Source organism: Pelodiscus sinensis, chromosome 3 (genome assembly GCF_052426305.1).
Source record: "Pelodiscus sinensis isolate ZL-2025 chromosome 3, ASM5242630v1, whole genome shotgun sequence".
Lineage (NCBI taxonomy): Eukaryota > Metazoa > Chordata > Testudines > Trionychidae > Pelodiscus > Pelodiscus sinensis.
In genome coordinates, this window is record NC_143054.1 from 114948604 (window position 1) to 114968340 (window position 19737).

Consider the following 19737-nt stretch of genomic DNA (forward strand, 5'->3'; position numbering starts at 1 on the left):
ACGATGAAGTCGCTACCTCCCCACCATGTTACAGCATCACATGATTAGGTGGATCATTTGTTTTCTAAACCATCATAGAAATTAGAGATGACATAGTTTCTAATTAAGATACTGATATTCCTCTTGGCTAGTGCTGGGGACAAAATTATTTATTCCAGTATATCAAGTCCTGCTAATTTAAAGAATGATGTAAATGTTGATGGGACACTGGAAAATTAAAGTACAGATAGTGCCTGACTTACGAACGAGTTACGTACCAAACATTGGTCGTAACTCGATCTGTTCGTAAGTCAGACCCCATTCATTTAAATGTGACTGCGCTGTTCGTAAACGCAGACTGCGCATTCATAACTCGGGGACTGGCTGTAATGCGCTTAATGGGAGGTTGGTCATAAGTATGAATGGTCGTAAGTAGCCGCGTTCTTAACTCTGGGACCACCTGTATATATTGACTAAAGATGAGTCTGAAACAGCACTTCAGATCTGATCTGATGATTCCAAATAAGCATTGGCAATTGAAGTCTACTTCAGATCTACTCCAAAAGGGGCATGTTTTCTGTAACCAGTTTAGCTGTAATCCTCAAGTGGCAGAAATCTTGTGAGCACCCACCAGCAGCCACCCTATCAGCTCTCTGCGCCCCTGCGCACTTCTAGGTCCCATGGATCAGTACTTTCCCTTCCCTCCCCATGCCTTACACCCTCTGCAATCAGCTGCTTGGTGACATTCAAGAGTTTGGGGGAAGAGAGTGAGGACACAGTGCACTCTGGGGAGGGGGCAGAACTGGGTGGGTAGAGGCGGGGAGTGGGGGAAGTGGCAGTGGGAAGAGGTGGGGCTTTGGTGGAAGGGATGGCATGGGGGCAGAGCTGAGGGTCCAGGCATCTCCCAGATTTTTCAAAATTGGTACCTGTGGAGATCAGCTAGCGAGAGTTCAGCACCATTAAATCTGAATTTAGCTCTAGCTTTCATGTGTCTGTGAACATCACCACCTCAGCCCTTCTCCAGCAGTAGTGGAGCTTTGCCTTTGTAACGGAAGAGGATGAAAAGGATTCCAGTAGCTTCAGATTTCCAAGGAAGCATTAGATGAATGGCAAGGAAAGAGATATATTTTATTGCCATTTTGCAATATCAAGATTTGGATTTTGGGGGGTGGATTTTGATGAAGCATGGGAGAGAACTCGTAACTCAAAATGATCCTTCACAGAGCAGGAAACATGCTTACTGGTGCTGAGTCAATCAGGAGTGGGTGGACTCTCATTACAGGGCTGCTTCTAATGAGTATTCTAACATGAGGTATTCTTTTAAAAGCTTCACAGGTGCATCAGAAACTTCTCAAAGGTGACAAGCCTTTGACACACACAGATGTGTGGGAGGGACTTGACATTTGATAGATTTTTTTTACTCATCTGAAAAACAATGCCAATTTACTCATCTGAAAAACAAAGCCAGTTTATGTATTTATTTTTAAATGTTCCAAGTGTAGGACATATTTTTTCCTCTAGGTACTTTTTTGATCTCCCCTCTCATGTGTTCTGGAAGCAGTGCCATTCTTAGCCAACTCTGTCATATCTAATTACTCAAAATGCACTGTGCTGAAGTCCTGAGAGCTGTTTTATCTAGGGACTTATCTTCTGTCAGAACCAGTCAAAAAGAGAAGTAAATAATGAATGATACAGATGGTGCAATTGGTCATTAAATATTAAATACAAAGGAAGTTTCAAATGAACATTGAAAAATAAGCTTATGGAGGCAAAAGCATTTTGAGAAATAGTCACCAAAACACTCTGTGCTCATATCTCCCTGTCATATTGGCTTCAAGACATATTTGGACTTTGGTCAGAGAGTACGCTAGTCAGCATTTAACATTTAAAGCACTGTAATCTGTAAGGGGCTAGTTGCTGCACTCAGATGCATGTGTCTTCAGCAGAATCCCCAAATGTGACAAAATGTTGCTAGAAAATTCTAGGTATGATTATAAGATGCATAATGAAGTATTATATCTATAGTACTTTAGAGATATGCTGTGATAAAAATGTCTGGTACCTTGTCTGTCACCTTTTGGTAATACTGGCTACTCAGTACTTTATAAACTCCAGCTGAAATAAATGGCACCATCAAGGAGGCTAGAGTGGGTATGGAGAAAGAGGCATAGGCCTAAATGAAATAACAATAGAGTATCAAGCTGTCAGCCGACGGTCAGGGCAGTGAGTCCCTTATGACCGGCTGAAGTTCTTTTAAATTGTGCTTGGTTCTGTTACAGCAACTGAAGGAGTCAGGTTAAAGCTTAAACAGTTACTATTTATTGTTACAGGGTAAACTTAGTTGTTAAATGCTACTACTGTGTTACAGATAACACAGCCACTACAAAGGACAGGACAGAAATTACACTAATAAGTCACTTACAGGTACCATGAAACCCTTTGGTTCTCTGAGCTCTTATTAAATGCATGCAAAATAGACACCTAGCAGGTATATATTCTCACCCCTGCGTTCCAGACTTGGCGTGGCCAGCGTCTTTCTCTCAATCCCTCGGGAAGAAGTAGGGCAAGGTTGGGCGTCCCACAGACCTCGGGAGACAATCAATACCTGCCAGCAGGTATAGATGATTGGAGCTCAAATAGGGTGGGCTGCTGAACCTCTTTTATACCCCTTGGGTCATTTAGGCTTCTTCCTGGGCTCAAGTGGCCAATTAGGAAAAATGGCTTTGAACGCCAAGTTTCCCACGAAGGGTGCAAAGCATAATTTACACCTGGGAAAATGCAGACAATGGGCACCTCTGGTATGTGATGGGCGAAGATTCCTCTCCTGGGACAGTGCAGGCGTGTCAATTACTGGTACTAGCCATCAGGGCGACGGGAGGCCCCGGGTCGTCAGCTAGCCCATTTACTGTCTGGTTTCTGTTTATGGTAGAGTCAGGGACAGGCAGCAAACCTGTGTTCCCAGGGCATCAAAGGCTGACTGCCTTTCTCTTGCTCTCTGGGGGGGGGGGGGGAAACAAGATGGGGCTCGTGGAAAAACAAGATGGGGTTTTGTGTCTGGCTACACAAGCGCGGATTACTAGAATGCTGTACAGAAGTGGAAATGTTGCTCTTATGTTGTGATCACACTACGGAGCAGGGCAAATATCGGCCTGTGGGCTGAATCTCATTCCCCAGGGTATGGGCAATTGCAGCTCCAATTGGCTGTGGATCTCCATTCCTGACCAATGGGAGCTGCAAGAAACAGTGTCCTGGTTTGCACTGCTTCCCACAGCTCCCATTGGCTGAGAATGACAATCCACAACCAATGGGAGCTCTAATCACCCATGCCTGCAGAGGCGCAAGTAAATATAACAGTGGTGGCGTGCCAATGGCTAACCCTGGGGAATTGTTGCTGTTTTATTACCCACCCCTGCTCCAGAGCTAGTTGTCCTTCAGATTGGGAGGGTACAGGCCAGAGGTTTCATAGTGTTAGGGAGGCTAACAAAGTGTGTTTTGTCTTTTTTCTTTTGTCCAAGGGGGAAAAAATAACCAGGCAGAATTCAAGTCTCTGTGCTGGTCACTGTTATAGTAAGCTGGATTGAAATGTGCTTTTACCTGGATTTAATCGTGTTTGATAGCTCCTCTTTTGCTTACTCAACTATCTTGTTTTCACAGATGGTCCAGCTGCATATCCGGTCCCAGTGCAGAACACCAAACCCCTACTCACTGTCAGCTTCACATCAGGAGATATTAGTTTAATGAATAACTATGACGACTTGTCTCCTACTGTCATCCGCTCAGGGTTGAAAGGTACAAAAGAGAGATTTTTTCTTCCCACACATGTAGAGTTTTTCTTCTAGTGTTGTAATTATTTATTGTCTATATGGTTGTGTTCAGCATCTTGTCTCTTGCAGCCTGGTGCCTGCTACAGTGATTCTCATAGTTATTACTGACACCTACTGATACAAAAGCAAAGCACAGTTATTAGATTTCTTGCTCTCAGAATAAGCTGGTAATTAATCATGTAACTTTTTCCTAAATTCATTGTGAGATTAGTCATTCTTGTACCAGCCAAATGTAGAATCATGGACCACTAGAACTGGAAGGGACCTCGAGAGGTCATCAAATCCAGTCTCCTGCTCTTATGGGAGGACCCAGTCCCGTCTAGAGTCTAGACCAGGGGTGTCCAAACTTTTTTCAAAGAGGGCCAGATTTGATGAAGTGAACATGCATGAGGGCCGACCATTTGCCTGACATTCTTTGAACCATTAAAATTAAATGCAAATTAACTATTTTATGCAAAGTTTATTGTAAACGGCATACTTTTCATTTTGTCACATGGATGACAAATCTAAACAGGTGTTAAATCACTCTGCCTTTCATATCTGAAGGCCAGATGAAAAAAAAAATCCAGGAAGCTGAAATATATGTCAGGAACATTGTAAAGTACATTACATATTATTGGTAATAAAGGTTGTCTGTCAACTTTTAAGTTAAAAAAATATGAACAGGAACATAACACCAAGTATACATGTTGTGTCCAAATATATTTATAACTGATTTAGACCAACTGACATTAACTGAGATTTTACAATGTATTCATCTCAATACATATGGATTCGTTGGGGGCCATAAAAGATAGATATTGCCAAATTACCCGGGGGGCCGTCTTAAACCGGAACACGGGCCGCAATTGGCCCGCAGGCCGGACTTTGGACATGCCTGGTCTAGACCATCCCTGATAGATGTCTGTCTAACCTGCTCTTAAATATGTAATTTGTAGCTGACAGAGTTTATTGAGAATTAGGTATCTATACTGAGATGCACGTAATTTTGAGTAAAAGAAAACTCCAGTGATTAGATATAGTACTTTAGGCAGCTAAATATTTAATAAGGTCTGTCACACAGAAAATCTGTAACTTTGAGCCAGATTCTGCCACTCTTACACATTGAATAGTAGCTTACTCTACAATTAGTCCCATTATAATTAGGAATGTGAACGGGTAAGGGCCCATGCAAGCCTGTCAGCAACCCTTCCCCTTCCTCTGGTGCTGCTTCCGCCCCTCTCCCACACAAGGCTGCTGTTTCCTAGCTTGTATGGACTGGGAGCCAGCAGGCCAAAGCAGTCTTGGCCTGTGGCACTGTGGCTACTCCAGCTCAGCCGTGGTGGGCAGGGGACCACTTCAGTCCAGTGGGCTGGAATAGCCCCCTCTCCACTGTTTAATCAGTTAACAGGTTAAACCAGTTAGTGAATGGAATGGGATTTTACATTGCTTAAAATTGTGAGACTAAGTCCCATTGATTTGAGAGAGGCAGAATCTAGCTTCAGAGGTTGCAGTAGGAGTCTGGAGATGTGGGCTTCATTCCTGGCTCTCCTGCTGAGTGACCTTGTGCAAGCCAATTCAGCTCTTCATGTCTCCGTTTCCCCATCTGTAAAATATGGGGATCACACAAAAGGAGATCAGTACTAAAGCGCTTAAAAGGAGGAATAGATGAGAAGCAATATATAAGAACAGCAGGTTATAAACCAGTGGTGGGGAACCTTTTTTGAGTCTGGAGCCACTGGCCCACAGAAAAATCCATTGGGTTCCGTCCGCACACAAGTGAGAAGCCAAAAAAACAAAAACAACCTATCCAAACCCCTTGACTGAGGAGAGAGACATTCTCCACATTCCCCTCACACACCAGAGCCTAGGGGGGCCCAGGCTAGTAGATTTTCTGTGCTCCAGCCCTGTGGTATGGCGGGAGGGGCTGGAACGCTAGCACAGGCTCCTCAGTGTTGGAGGAAGCCCTTAGCCTCAGGCAAGCCGGGGGTTCCATCCATCCCCTTAGCCTGAGGTTCCCCACTCCTGTAATAAACATACCTGGGCAAAAGTACATTTCAATCAACGCTATGAAGAAATGACTCTTCATCTCCTGGTATTTACAATAGTCATGCAAACAAAAACTACTTCATCCCCAACACCTCTTATTTTAAGAATTAATTTAAAACAAAATATTTACACAAAGCACTGTGCATATATCCGGAGCCATTTTCTTGGCAAATGTGTAATGTACACTATTTATAAATACAGTTCTAGTACTAGTGTGTACTATTGTTACAATGGAGGGCTGAAGTCTTCAGTGCTTGAAGGGGATTATGGGCTGAGTTTGCTGGGGGAAAGTGAAGTTTCTTGGGCAAATCTGAAGGATCTTTTTATTGGAATTTTAAATGACAACCATGTGTGTGATATGAGACGATCACTGCACTCTCAGATGAACTCTCTCACAAGAACAATAACAGACAAAAACACATATCAGCTGTGTGTGAACACTTGTCACAAAGCGTTTACTGAATATCTGACCTCTCATCAGACTTCATCTTCATAGGAAACCTGCACAACACCTTCAAAAGACAAGCCTGGGACTGTATAGAAACACTGGATTTCTAGATTATTACAACAATTTATAATCTACAGCTCTTTTCCCCTCTTTTACAAATGGAGAGGTGGTAGTGGGCCACTTCACCCTGAATGAACCCTCAAAATGATATCTTGAAATACGTGTTTATTACTTAAGAAACAATCCATTCCACCTTGCATTTAGCTGTGGAACTCTCTGACGTGAGTAAACTCAAAAGTTTATCTCTGTCACCAACAGAAGTTGGTCCAAGAAAAGATTTTACCTCATCCACCTTGTTTCTTTAATATCCTGGAACCACCATATCTACAACAGCACTGTATTCAAAAGGTTCTTTGCCGATTGAGCATCCCAGAGAACAGAGTTTGTCTGCCATGCCTTCCATCTCTGGTTTAAAAGTAAAACTTTCTACAGGCCTGCTCTGTACTCCTTGTACACACACAACTGCCATTGATCTGGAAGGCAGAAATACAAAATATTATTCCTGGGCTCTTGCTGAAATAGGTAGGGGGCTGGAGAATGTTGGGGACAGAAATCAACACCCCAAATGAAGCCTGGACAGATATCTGTAGGAGAGGAATTCCAGTTCATCAAAAGAAATTAGTTGTGTTGTGTGTGCATTGATATGTATACTGTCTATAACAATAGACCCGTGGTCCCCAACACGGTGCCCGCGGGCGCCATGGCGCCCGCGGGGGCATTTGAATGCGCCCGCCAGGTGCTCGGGGCTGGCCTGGCCCCAGGCACATGGCGCGGCGCTTTCGGGGAGCGTTGGCCCCGGGCGCGCGGCGCTTGCGGGGGGGGAGGGGCGCCGGCCCCGGGCTCGTGGCTATGGGGGGGCTCCAACCCCGGGCAAGCGGCTATGGTGGGGGCCGCCCCCGGGCATGCGGCTATGGGGGGGGGGTGCTCCCGGGCGCGCAAGTGTCCCCGCCCCCTGGCGCCCGGCGGGCGAACGGCCATGCCCCCTGGCACCCGACAACCTCAAAAGGTTGGGGACCACTGCAATAGACAATAACAATATTATTTTGCTCCTTGGTGATATATATTATAGACTCTTTGCAAAGCTAAAAAAGGCAATATATTTTATCATACCTGTTGTGTTTTATTAAAGACAGAGCAGATAATATTTCAAAAATGCATAAATGAGATATTGGCCTACGTTTCATTGAAAGCCAGTAGGACGTAGGTCTCTAAGAGCTAAGTTTTTAAAGATGTTTAGAAATTGTTCTATTAAGTGTTGCAGTGCCTAACTGACCTTCGAGTCTAATTCCTATTGACTTTCAGTGAAAGTTGGGCTCTTAATTTACTTTCGATAATGGGACTTGCTATTCATATCGATTGTGATTATTGGTGAGAGTATCCTACCTCAGACGTGTCTTCTCTTTGTGATTTCAGATGTAGTGGTACAGTGGTGTACGCAGGGAGACCTGCTGGCTGTAGCAGGTATGGAAAAGCAAAGTCAGCTAGTTGAACTTGGTAGCAGTTCTATTCTGAGAAGTGCACTCGTCAAGTTCTACAATGTCCGTGGGGAACATATCTACACACTGGAGACACCTGTGCAGGTAAGGGATGTTTCTGAAGTTAGCCCTGATGGTAAAGCCAGTGCTCAGTAATTTTTCACCTGCATTAGCCCAGTAATCACTAAAGTGTTCAACTGTGAATGTGTTCTTCGGTCTCAGGAGCCCTAGAATCTGAACTGCAAGGACTTACCATATAAATAATAAATATTGTGTGTGTTATGATAGGGCCCCAAGGCTCCAGATGAGATCAGGTCTCCATTGTGTGAGACATTGTACAGACAGATACTGGCATGAGACAATTGCATGAAAAATGTTACAGTCTAAACTGACAAGACAGACAAAAGGGTGAGAGACAAGGAAATAAAGAGCAGAGAAACTAAGGCCCAGATTGTTGAAGGTTTTTAGGCATTGTTGTGGTCAGTGGTGCAATGCCTCAGGGCACGTCTACACAGCAGCGTTATTCCGAAGTAATTATGCGAGCGTCTACACAGAAGCAAGCCCATTATTTCAAAAGAATTTCAAAATAACCGGTGTCTTATTTCGATTTCTGTTACCCTCATTTTATGAGGAATAAAGCCTATTCCGAAATAGCTATTTCACAATAGGGTGTGTGTAGACAGGGCAGCTGGAATCCTTTCTAACTAAGTTGCCTCCAGGGCTTCCCATAGGTGCCCCCACTGGCCACTCTGTCCACGCTCATCATAAAGCAGCAGGCTACACAGCTGTCCCTGCTGCCATGAGTGAACCCCGTGCAGCGTCCACGCTCTCCACAGCTGCAGCCAAGCAGGCAGCCAGCTCCCAGGACACTCTTATTATGCCCTGCTGGCTCAGTGATGTGGGCTGGCTTCATGCACCGTGTCTCCTGGGATGACTGCCCTTCTCTTTGCTCTCCACCTGGACCAGCTGAGAGGGGGACGTGAGCCATATCTCCCATGTCTTTCTCCCACCCTGTGTGACCCGCAGGTGAAGGTAAGCCCAGGAAGACCTGCAGCGGTAGCACATTGCCTGCCTGTGTGCTCTGCAGCACTCCCTGAACCAGCTGCTGAGGTCCCTGTGCAAGAGGCAGTGGGACCACCTGAGGCAGATGCCAGTCCTGGTCCTGAGCCTCCTCTTCCCCCTCCTCCTGCCCCTTCAGCCTCGCTCCCCCCTCCCAGGTTCTTTCCCCCGTCCCTCCCCAGTTACATTTACCCCAATTAAACAAACTCAGTTCATTCTTTCAAAACAAAAAGTGTGATGTGTTGCCTCTGCAGAGGAGGATGGTAGGGAGGGCACAGGTGGGGAGGAAAGACACACTGAGCTGTTGCAGAGGCCCATTGTGGGTAGGCCCAGGAGAGAATCTTACAGCTGGCCCTAGCTGAAACTCTCCATCAAGGCCTCCCGGATACACACAGCCCCCTGATGGGACAGGACAGCTGCTGCTGCTGCTCAAAGGCCCTGGCGAGCTACTCAGCTTCTGTCCCCCACCCTGGCAGGAACATCTCTCCCTTAGTTCACAAAGGCTGTGGAGGACACAGCACACAGCCACCACTTAGGGGACGTAAAAGTCACCGCGGTCCCACCCCTACTTGTCCAGTCCCTTGGCAGGGCTTTGTGAAGGTGGGACTGAAAAACCTCCTGGGGAGGGGGCTTCCTCCACCACCCGCCCCCTTCACTAGGGAACCCCATTCCAACAGTTCGCCACTCCCCAGGGACAATAGCATGAGAGCACCATACCTGCATGAGCGCACCCTGACAGTCGATCTCCCCATGCCAAATTGATTCCCCACAGAGCGGTAGCTGTCTGGCGACCCTCTTCTGGAGAGAAATGGTGGGTTGCATGTGGGTGTCCTGTCACATGAGGGCAGGGGCAAGCTACTCACATAGTTCCAGGAAGGTGTCCTTCCACATGCGAAAATTCTGGAGCCACTGTTGGTTGCCTCGCCGCTCCATGATGATCCAGTCCCACCAGTCGGAACTGGTGTCCAATCCCCAGAAGCAGCAGTGCACTGTGTGCAGGGGAGAGGTCATACTGCATGAGCAGTGTGTGGCGAGAGGTGAGAAGGTGCCCTGCAATGAGCTGAGGGTTGTCCTCCTGCAGAGCCATGAAGGCAGCCTGCAGTAACTGCAGCAGGAGGTGAGGCATGGGGTCCAACAGCTGTCGACTGCTAGGAGGCAGGTCCAGCTCCATGGCAGGAATACTGTGGTGTGCGTGAGGGCAACCAGAGAAGACAGTGAAAAGGTTTTGCTGTCCCTCAGGGAGGTAGACAAAGGAGAAGAGCCTGAGACAGGACTGCACGGGGGGGGATCCATTTAAGCAAGAGCTTCAGACAGCCTCAGGCAGCAGCTATGGGGAGTGACTGCTGTCCTGATGCCCTGCCTGAAGTGCTTCCGAGTGCCCTTAAATGCGATTCAGTATCCAATGAGTGCGGACGCTCTATTTTGAAATAGCTCAGTGCTACTTTAATGGGAATTTGCTGTGTAGGTGTGTTATTTCTAAATATAAATTGTCCTGGTGACAGTTAATGGGATTTTGGTTCTTAAGTGTCTAAATCCCTTTTGAAAATGAGATTTAAGCTCCTAAATCAGTCAGATGTTGCAACATTGAGCACAATGCCACCAAAATACCTTTAACAATCTGTGCCTAAGTGCCTTAGCCAGTGTCACACAGGAAATCTGTGGCAGAACCAGGAATTAAACCCCTATTTCTAGAGTCTAAATCCAATATCTTAACCACATACGTATCCACCTCAATTATTTCCTTACATATACAGGACAACTCTCTTCTTTAAATTGCCACTGGAGCCCTGCTCAGTGCAGTCTTGGCAGCACTGAGGGGTGGGTGGGAGAGGCTACCTTGCAACTTGCTCTTTCAAACTGAGACTTCACTCCTTGTTAGGGCCCAGATCTGTTTCTCGCCCCCCAGCCCAGGGCCTGGTGAAGTTTGTTGCCAGTCCTGTGTGCATATGATGGAATGTTCCGTAGATATACATTATTGTGGTGTTATTGTTATTGTTGGTTATTTCCTTTGTTTATTCTGCAATATCATGAGTTGAAGTGGATACAATAGACTAAGTTAAGGATGCCATAGCAAACTAACTCCTGAATTTCCACATTTGTATGTATTTATCTCTCAAGAATAGCAAACGGTAATTAATTTTAAACATTATGGTTTGGATTGAATTCTTCTGTAAGTTGTTTGTGTACAATAATTTCTGCATCCAAGTTTGGGTGCAAAATATTAGAACCCCAAATATGTATATGGGCATTTAAGTACTGATTTAGCTGCCAAAGGGATTGTCAACATTTAGAATTTGTACCATTTTAACGATATCGGTATAGTTAAAAACAATACAACACCACTACCATGCAGGTGGATGCAGTATAATAAAGGCTCTTCTACACAGGGACACTCAAGAAAATATCTGAATTTCCTAAAGGTGTGAATTTAAAGTGGATTAGCTAGACTGCTTTAAACTACAGTGTGAGCACCTCATTCTGAATTAAAGTGTCCTTAATTTGGTTTCGCTTGCAAACAGAATAAACCAAATTAAGGACACTTCATTGCTGAATGAAGTGTTCACAGAAAAGCTTAATGCACTTAAACAAAAACATTTCTAGAATATACACCTTTAGTTAATTTAAATTAATTTTCCTCAGTGTCTCTGTGTAGTCAAGCCCCAAAAGTGCTAATTCCAGTATAACTATTTTGGTGAGAGCAGTATAATTCCCCAGATAGGAAGCAGAATAATATATCATTACAAGACATCTTTTTAACACAGGGATAGGGAATCTAAGGCCCAGGGGCTGGATGTGGCCTCTGGCTTGCATGGATCTGGCCCTGGAGGCTCAGGGCTCCCCTCAGCATTGGGGAGCCCACGCTTGCACTCCAGTCCCTCTGCTGCCCCACCATGGGCTGGTGCATAAAAATCTACTAGCCTAGGTCTCCCTAGGCTCTGGTGTGCGATGGGAACATGGGGAGTCTCTTTCACCTTCTCAGTTGGGGGCCATGTCAATGAAGGGTTTTGTTTTGTTTTGGGGTTTTTTTTCTTTGCTTCTCACTTGTGTGTGGCCCCCAAGTGATTTTTCTATGGGTCAGTGGCCCCCAGCCCCCAAAAGATTCCCACCTGTTTTAACTGGTATAACTGTGTCCACACTATGAACTGTATGTATGGACTGTATTGGTATAACAATTTCAGTAAAAAAATAAAAAAAAATCACATCCTAACCAAAATAATTATACTGGTACAAACTCTGAGTATAGACCAGCCCATTAGTTCTTGCCACAGGGTGTGCAAATGTGCAGGTTGGCCTTTCCTCCGCGATGCTGCACCCTGCCATGCCGCCTGCTCTGAGCTGGGGCTGTGGCAGGCTAAATAAAATGATCTGGTCAGATGAGGCCCCCAACTCTCCAGCTGCTCATCTCTCATCTAAGTAGCAGCATTCTAGAATTTGTAGATTATTTCGATGATGGACAAAATCACCTAGAACTTAGTAGTGCACAAAAAGATTGCTCGTGACATTTGTTCTTCTATATGTCTGCTCCGAAGTTTATGTAGTGGACCGGCAGAGTCCTCAGTCCCGGTAATTTGTCATATGAACACCAGCAGTTGTAAAATCAGTAATCTGCTGAAGAATGGCATTCAGTGCTGTGATGGGATTTTATAAAATTAACCATTGGAATTGAAAGGGAATGAGAGAGTAGAAGAGAGTTTGTCTTATTTAAAACCTTGCTATGAAGGCTGGGTGTTGAATGGAATGGTGTATTTATTTTATACAAGCACATTTCCTGATTTAATTAATGGCAAAAAAAACTAAGCAACTTTCAACATTGCAGAGATCAGATTACTAGTGTAAAATTGATGAAACAGCAGGCACTTCTTGTTCATATGTCTGATAAAGCAGTTATCTCATATCTTCACTGTAAAATACATTAAACGATTGCTGTTTATGCTGCTTGTATAGACTGGATGTTTTGGCGGGGATTAAGAGACAATTTATTGGGTGGTTTATAAAAACTCAGTGAAAACAGCTGTAGAATTTATAGTCCCTTTATTTACATCATACATTACTTGGTGTAAAGCCACAGCTAGTCACAGAATAGGAATAAGAACCTCAGAAATGTTCACTTTGGTTTACTCCTAATGATGATGATCATTGTAACCGCTTCACTCAAGAACAAACTGGCTACGTCTACACTGGCATGATTTTCCAAAAATGCTTTTAACGGAAAACTTTTCCGTTAAAAGCATTTTCGGAAAAGCACGTCAAGATTGGCAGGATGCTTTTCCGCAAAAGCACTTTTTGCGGAAAAGCGTCTGTGGCCAATCTAGATGCGGTTTTCCGCAAAAAAGCCCCGATCGCCATTTTCACGATCGGGGCTTTTTTGCGGGAAGCAGTACTGTGCTGTCTACACAGGCCCTTTTGTGCAAAAGTCTTTCGGAAAAAGACTTTTGCCTGAACGGGAGCAGCATAGTATTTCCGGAAAAGCACTGATGATTTTACATGAGATCGTCAGTGCTTTTCCGGAAATTCAAGTGGCCAGTGTAGACAGCTGGCAAGTTTTTCTGCAAAAGCAGATGATTTTGCAGAAAAACTTGCCACAGCCACTGTGTTTTATGATCCCATCTTCTCCTTGTCTTTGATACAGTTTGGTTTCCTATATAACATTTGATTATCATCTCCTAATCCCTGACCATCAATGAATGATTATATTTTTCATAAATGGATAACCTAGTTTTCTGGTTAAGATTTCTGAATATAAATAACATAATGAATGAGGGGATTATGCTCAGTTAGAATCATCCATTCCAGCCTATGACTTATAGGAAAAATCATTCAAAATTGGGGTGTTGTAGCCATCAAAGTGTAAAGGCCTTTGGTGTATTGTCCTGTCAGTTGCATTAACCCAACATCCACAGTGTGTGCGCGCATGCGCGCGCACATACACACACACACACACACTAGACTGAGCACCAGTGGTTGGCCTTGGAACTTGCTGTCTGAGGCACCATGTACTCTCAGTGCCTGTTGAACTCAGTGAGAGTTGAGGGTGTTCATCACCACACGGTACTGAGCCTTCATATATTTATTTTATTGAAACAGTCTCCACTGCACAGTTATCTGAATAAAAACTCAAAGGCCAGTAATATTGGGGTATCAACGAGGGATGTGAAAGGTTAACCGGCTAACTGGTAAATGTTACTCTAAATGGGTAATGCTTATCGGTTCCGGTTAACTGCAGGGGCTAGATCAGCTCCCCACCGATTCTGGGCAGGTGATTGCTCCAGCCCTGTGGAGCGTACCACTGGCAAGGGGCTGCTCCGGCGGCTGGAACAACCCCTGTCCGTGGTGGGCCCAGCTCACCTCCCTCCCCTGACTGCAGGTTACACTCTGGCTCCCTGGGAGCAGGCTCCAGAGCAGGGGTGGCCAACCCATTTCAGAGGAAGAGTCACAATAGCAGTGGAGATAGCGTGAAGAGCCAGGACAAAGTTGTTGGGGGGGGAGGGGAGAACAGTTTTTCCCCAGGTTTTCATGGCCCTGCTCTTTGTTTTTTTTGTTTAACAGCTTTGCCCCGGCTCATCACGCTGTCTCCACTGCTATTGTGGCTCACAAAAAAAGCCCTGGGGAGGGGTGAGAGGTGCAAGCTCTGGGAGGGAATTTGAGTGCAGGAGGAAGTAGAGAAGAGGATGCTGGGTCAGGGAGGGGGCTCCAGGCTGGAGAGCGTTGGGGTCAGGTGGAAGATTGGGGTGCTGAGCAAGCCGCAGGCTTGTGGCTGTGAGGATGCAGGAGTTTGGGCTGGGGTGGATGAGGGGCTCAAGGCAGGGAGGTTGGGAGTATGATGGGCTCAGGACACAGATTTGCAGTGTGTGGATGGTGCAGGAGTGTTGTGGCAGAAGACTGGGGATGTGGGGGTGCAGGAGTTTGGGGCTGTGAGCGGCTCAGGACAGGGGGTTCCAATGTATGATAGGCTCAGGTTTGGGGTCTGGGGGGTTGGGGGGAGGAATGTTATGATGCTGCAGCCAGATGGGGGTTTGTTGGCCAGGCTTCATTTTTAAATAAAATATTATGTCAAACACAAAATGTTTCAGCGATGTCTTTATTTATGAGGAGGGCAGGGAACCTGTTTTGAGTTAGGGGTCACTGACCCGCAGAAAAGTCAGTCGGGGCTACACAAGTGAGATGCAAAAAACTACCCCCTCCAAAAAACCCCAGGACTCACTAATGTGGCCCCAACTGTGCTGGTGGGGGCAGCGGACAGGGTGCTGGGGCAGAGTACTCATGGAGGGGGTCTGGCCAGGTGAAGGAGACAGACAGCTGGGGCCAGTACCTGAGGATCCTGGGTCTCAGGAAGCATGATGTCTGTTCTTCCCCTCCCCTCCCCCAGGAACCCACCCTGCTCTAACCCAATCCCCCTTCCCGTCTCCCGATCCAGGCACACAAACCCCCAACCCAGTCCCCCTCCCCTTCCCCAGAGCCAAGCACACCCCTCCCCTAACCTAACACCCTCTTCCCCCCACAGAGCCAGGTACACACACCCCTACTCCAATCCTCCCCTCTATACCAATCTCCCTCCCTCCCTCCCTCCCCCACTCTAACCTAATTCTTGGGTCCTGGAGCCACCGCCGCCATTACAGCCGCACGTCTCCCTTCAGGTGCTGGTGTGTGTGTGTGCTGAGTGGCTGGTGCACCATGCACACCCCTTCCCCTCCAACCCAGAGCCAGACACCTCCCCTCTCTGCTCTAACTCACGCCCCTCCCCCACTAACCTTATGCCCAGGTCCCAGAGCTGCTGCTGCATCCGGAGCCCCTGCCGCTGCCTGCACTCAGCAGCCAGCTGCTAGCACGTGCAGGCTAGGACACTGTGTGCGACCCAGCCTGCACGTGCAGGATATGACGCCGTGCGCTGGGGGCCGTGAGTGGAACGGTTCGGGCCGTGAGCATGCATGTGGCTCGCAACGGCCTGGCCGTGAGAGCGGCTGACCTGAGTGGTTCCGGGTTCCGTCAGGAGCCGCAGTTTTTTTCTTCGCGAGCCGCGGGTTGGCCACCCCTGCTCCAGAGCCCACAGCGAAGCCTCCCTGCAGCTGCATCAGCAAAGCCTCCTCCCCTGGGAGTGGGGCCAGCATCTCCCACCTGCCCAGCTCCTAGGGAGGTGGCTTCTCTGTGACAGGGAGGCTTCTCTGCTCCCAGGGAGGCTTTGCTGTGGGTGCTGCAGTATAAAGCCTTATTTAAGCACTGTCGAGCCCATAGCACCTATAGCCGTATAACTGCCAGGATTGTCTGCAGTTACATGGTTACTTTAACCAACTTTTTACATCCCTAGTGTCAACCATGCTTGTGGTTCCAGTGCTTGTTTATACAAAGAATATATTTTAAAGGCTTCCCATAAACTGCAAGCTAGTCAGAGGAATATTGTCTGTTCCTGCAAACCTGATCTTCCCCCTACTGAAATCTGATAAAGCAAATATAAGCTAAATTCCTTTCTTCAATTATTTTGTTTTTCAGTAATGCTTCTCTTGCATTTTAAAATAGAGAGATGCCCTATTTATGTGTTCTGTATTGGAGGAACATTTTGTATGTATGTGTTTAACGATCATAACCCCTTCTCCTGCATTAAGCAGAGATACTGATGATCATAGAATCTCATTACAGTCTTGCTAAAATTGTTTACCAAGAATTCTGCAACCCAATTCTGTCACTTCAGAATTCCTCACTGAATGTGTGGTAGAGACTTTAGTATATCAGCTAACTATACTGGCTCTTCATAAAGCCGCCCTCCCACTGGACACAGCTGCTTAATGCTGGAGAATTTTCTTAGATGCTCATACTTTCCGAGGGTCTCAAAATTCTCTATTATGTGGCCTAGAAAGGAACATAGCAACAGAAATTTGGGCATGCAGATTCTGATTCTCATCTCATTTACATGAGTATAGATTAACTTAATTGTTGTGTATAGAGTTACACCAGTGTAAAACTGGGATAAGTAAAGCAGAATCAGGCCAAAGTGAACTACCTGTCTGGAGGGAGAGAGTGAAATCAACATGACACATTCCATAATTCACTATGTATTAGAAATATTAGATTTACAGCTGACCTTGATAAATAATGTGTGATCATTTAAAATGTTTCAGTTATTTAAGTATTAGTTCAGTAGGGAGCTCTGTTCTAAAGTTTTGTATATAATTTTTTGTTGATTGTTAAATAATCTTTTGTTCCAATATTGTTGGAATAGAAAAGGAACTATACAATTATAGGTTTTGTCAACACTGGCAGTGGAGTGACAAAGCTTTTGTCATTCTCAGGTGCATTAAAGAAAACCTGGAACGACACAGTGCTTTGTCTTCAGGAGTGCACTCCTGCCAACAAAGTAAACACCATGGCTACGTCTACACTGGCCCCTTTTCCGGAAAAGGGGCATGTAAATTTCATGAGTCGTAGTAGGGAAATCCGCGGGGGATTTAAATATCCCCCGCGGCATTTAAATAAAAATGTCCGCCGCTTTTTTCCGGCTTTTAGAAAAGCCGGAAAAGAGCGTCTACACTAGCCCCGATCCTCCGGAAAAAGCGCCCTTTTCCGGAGGCTCTTATTCCTACTTCGAAGTAGGAATAAGAGCCTCCGGAAAAGGGCGCTTTTTCCGGAGGATCGGGGCCAATGTAGACGCTCTTTTCCAGCTTTTCTAAAAGCCGGAAAAAAGCGGCGGACATTTTTATTTAAATGCCGCGGGGGATATTTAAATCCCCCGCGGATTTCCCTACTACGACTCATGAAATTTACATGCCCCTTCCGGAAAAGGGGCCAGTGTAGACGTAGCCTAAGGGGGGAGGGAGGGCAGGATTTTTTTGTAGGCAAAAGTGCTGACAGAGTGTTTATACTTCTTGACTTTTAGCGACAGTACCATGTCTCTAAAAGCTGCATAGTGCAGACAAAGCCTCAGGAAGATAGACATAGTGTAAAATGAATGGAAATAAAAAAAAATTGTAAAGAATGAAGCTAAGTATTTTTGCCCCAGTTTTCTAATCAGCTGTTAACAAACTATAGGTTGCATCTATAAATACTGGGTTTGCTCCTGCTAAAATCAGTGACAGAACTTTTACAGACCTTAATGGGAGCATGATCAGGCTCAGAAGTTGGCTTTTCTTTTGTGGTTAATGAATGAATCAAAGTATAGCCTTTTTGTAGTGTGGTTCTCAAACTTGGACAGTCTCCAATACCACATTGAGCAAGATAGGAGAGGTAGTGTGGCTCAAAACCTGTGGGAGGTTTGTGACTTCCAAAGTTGAGCTCCCCTGAATTAGCATAATGTAACAGGTGGTTTTTGTAACAAGTAAGCAAGTCCTGCACTTATATCAAATCCACCCGGTTTTTAAAAAAAGCATTATGATTCCTCAAGGTGTGTAGTAAAAGAGAGGAATTAATTACTGCCATGTGTGTTTTAAGACAGATTGTGGGTATGTGCAAGCTTCCAATTTGGTCTGGGCCTAACCTTCTTGGAATACTAGACTTTTGTCTGTAGAGTACAGACTTTCATTAAGGATGGTGGAACTTTCCGTAGGAACAAGTGTAGCTAGGTGGTTAACAAAATTAAGTTTTTACTTAAAATAATTCAATTCAGCAGAACTTGATAATCAGGGATTTCTTTCATCAAATGTAAAAATTGTGTTGAAGTCACAAAGTGAATTCTTTTTGGAAGTACTTTGAATGGCACTGCTTGGATTTAAAAACAAAATTCGCCTGCTTCCTAGCACTTTTACCTCACGCACAAGGCCTCTCTGCCTTTTAAATACTGTTTCTGTCCCATAAAAGCCTGGCATCTAACTTGGTGTATTAAAGATCAAGGAAATTTGTAGATACTCTATAATAGTATCAAACTCATTCAACTAAGGGCTCTAGGGGGAAGGGTAAAATTTTATTTTAACTTCAGATGATAAGTACAATGCAGAAAGAGTCTTCCTTTTATATTTTCCAGCTAAGCTGACGTGCTGTATGTGGTCCTAAGTGATACACATCAATTAGTCTTCAGATTTGTTGCTTCTGTGTTATTGTGGCCTTTTGTTTATATTCACTGAACTGAATACTGTTTGGGGATTGTTGGATGTTAGTTACAGAAATAGCAACATAGCAATTTGGAATGTGCTTCAGGGTTTCAATAGAAGCCTTGATGTGTTCAAGTAAGATTGACCATTGTACATGGATTTTTATAACCACTGTCATACATGGCAAGTGTATTCAGGAATCTTCAAAGTTGTTCATGTCTGAGAATTTGAGTCTCTTTTTCTGCAAGTTCATGATCTTCTCTTGGAAAAGACTTGTTCAGTTAAAATTGAAGTATTTTAGCTGTATTGAGATGTGAAGATAAGATTTATTATGGAAGCTTTGAGCTGAAATAACTAAGAAACAAAGCAAACTAATGGTCATTTCTGCACTTCGAAAATCTTGTATGGCTTTCTCACTGAGCCACTCTACTGCACTGCAGTATCAGAATGTCTCACAACACACAAGTAAATTAACTGAGGCAGAGAGAGGCTGTGTGACTTTTCACATAGGAAGCCTGGAGCAAAACAAGAACTTGATCTATGTAAAACGCAATCTTTCTTAGGCGAGAGAGAGAATTAGTAAGCAATTTGCTGTTTAGGTTTTTTTGGTTGTACTTCAGATACCATCCATTAGTCAGAAACAGATTCTCCTTTATAGATAGGTGCTCATTGCTGAAAGAATTTCAACTGTACAGGTTGAACCTCTCTGGTCTGGCAACATCCATGGTCTGGCAGGACCCCAGATGTTGCTGAACTAGGGAGCCCCTGGACCAGAGAACCCACGGAGCCCAGCAGCAGGCAGGGAGCCGGGAGCCTGGTGTCGTGGGGCTGGCTGCAGAGTCGTGGCCCCA

At 45.3% G+C, this 19737-nt stretch overlaps 1 protein-coding gene across 2 annotated transcripts in view; it reads left to right on the forward strand.

Moving 5' to 3' along the window:
• Positions 1–19737, forward strand: part of TULP4 (TUB like protein 4) — a 276958-nt gene that overhangs the window by 221441 nt on the left and 35780 nt on the right. For both annotated transcript variants that reach the window (XM_075924530.2, XM_075924532.2), the window contains 2 exons: positions 3634–3768; positions 7753–7919. In XM_075924530.2, coding sequence (XP_075780645.1) covers positions 3634–3768; positions 7753–7919 — 302 coding nt within the window. The remainder of the gene's footprint in view (positions 1–3633; positions 3769–7752; positions 7920–19737) is intronic.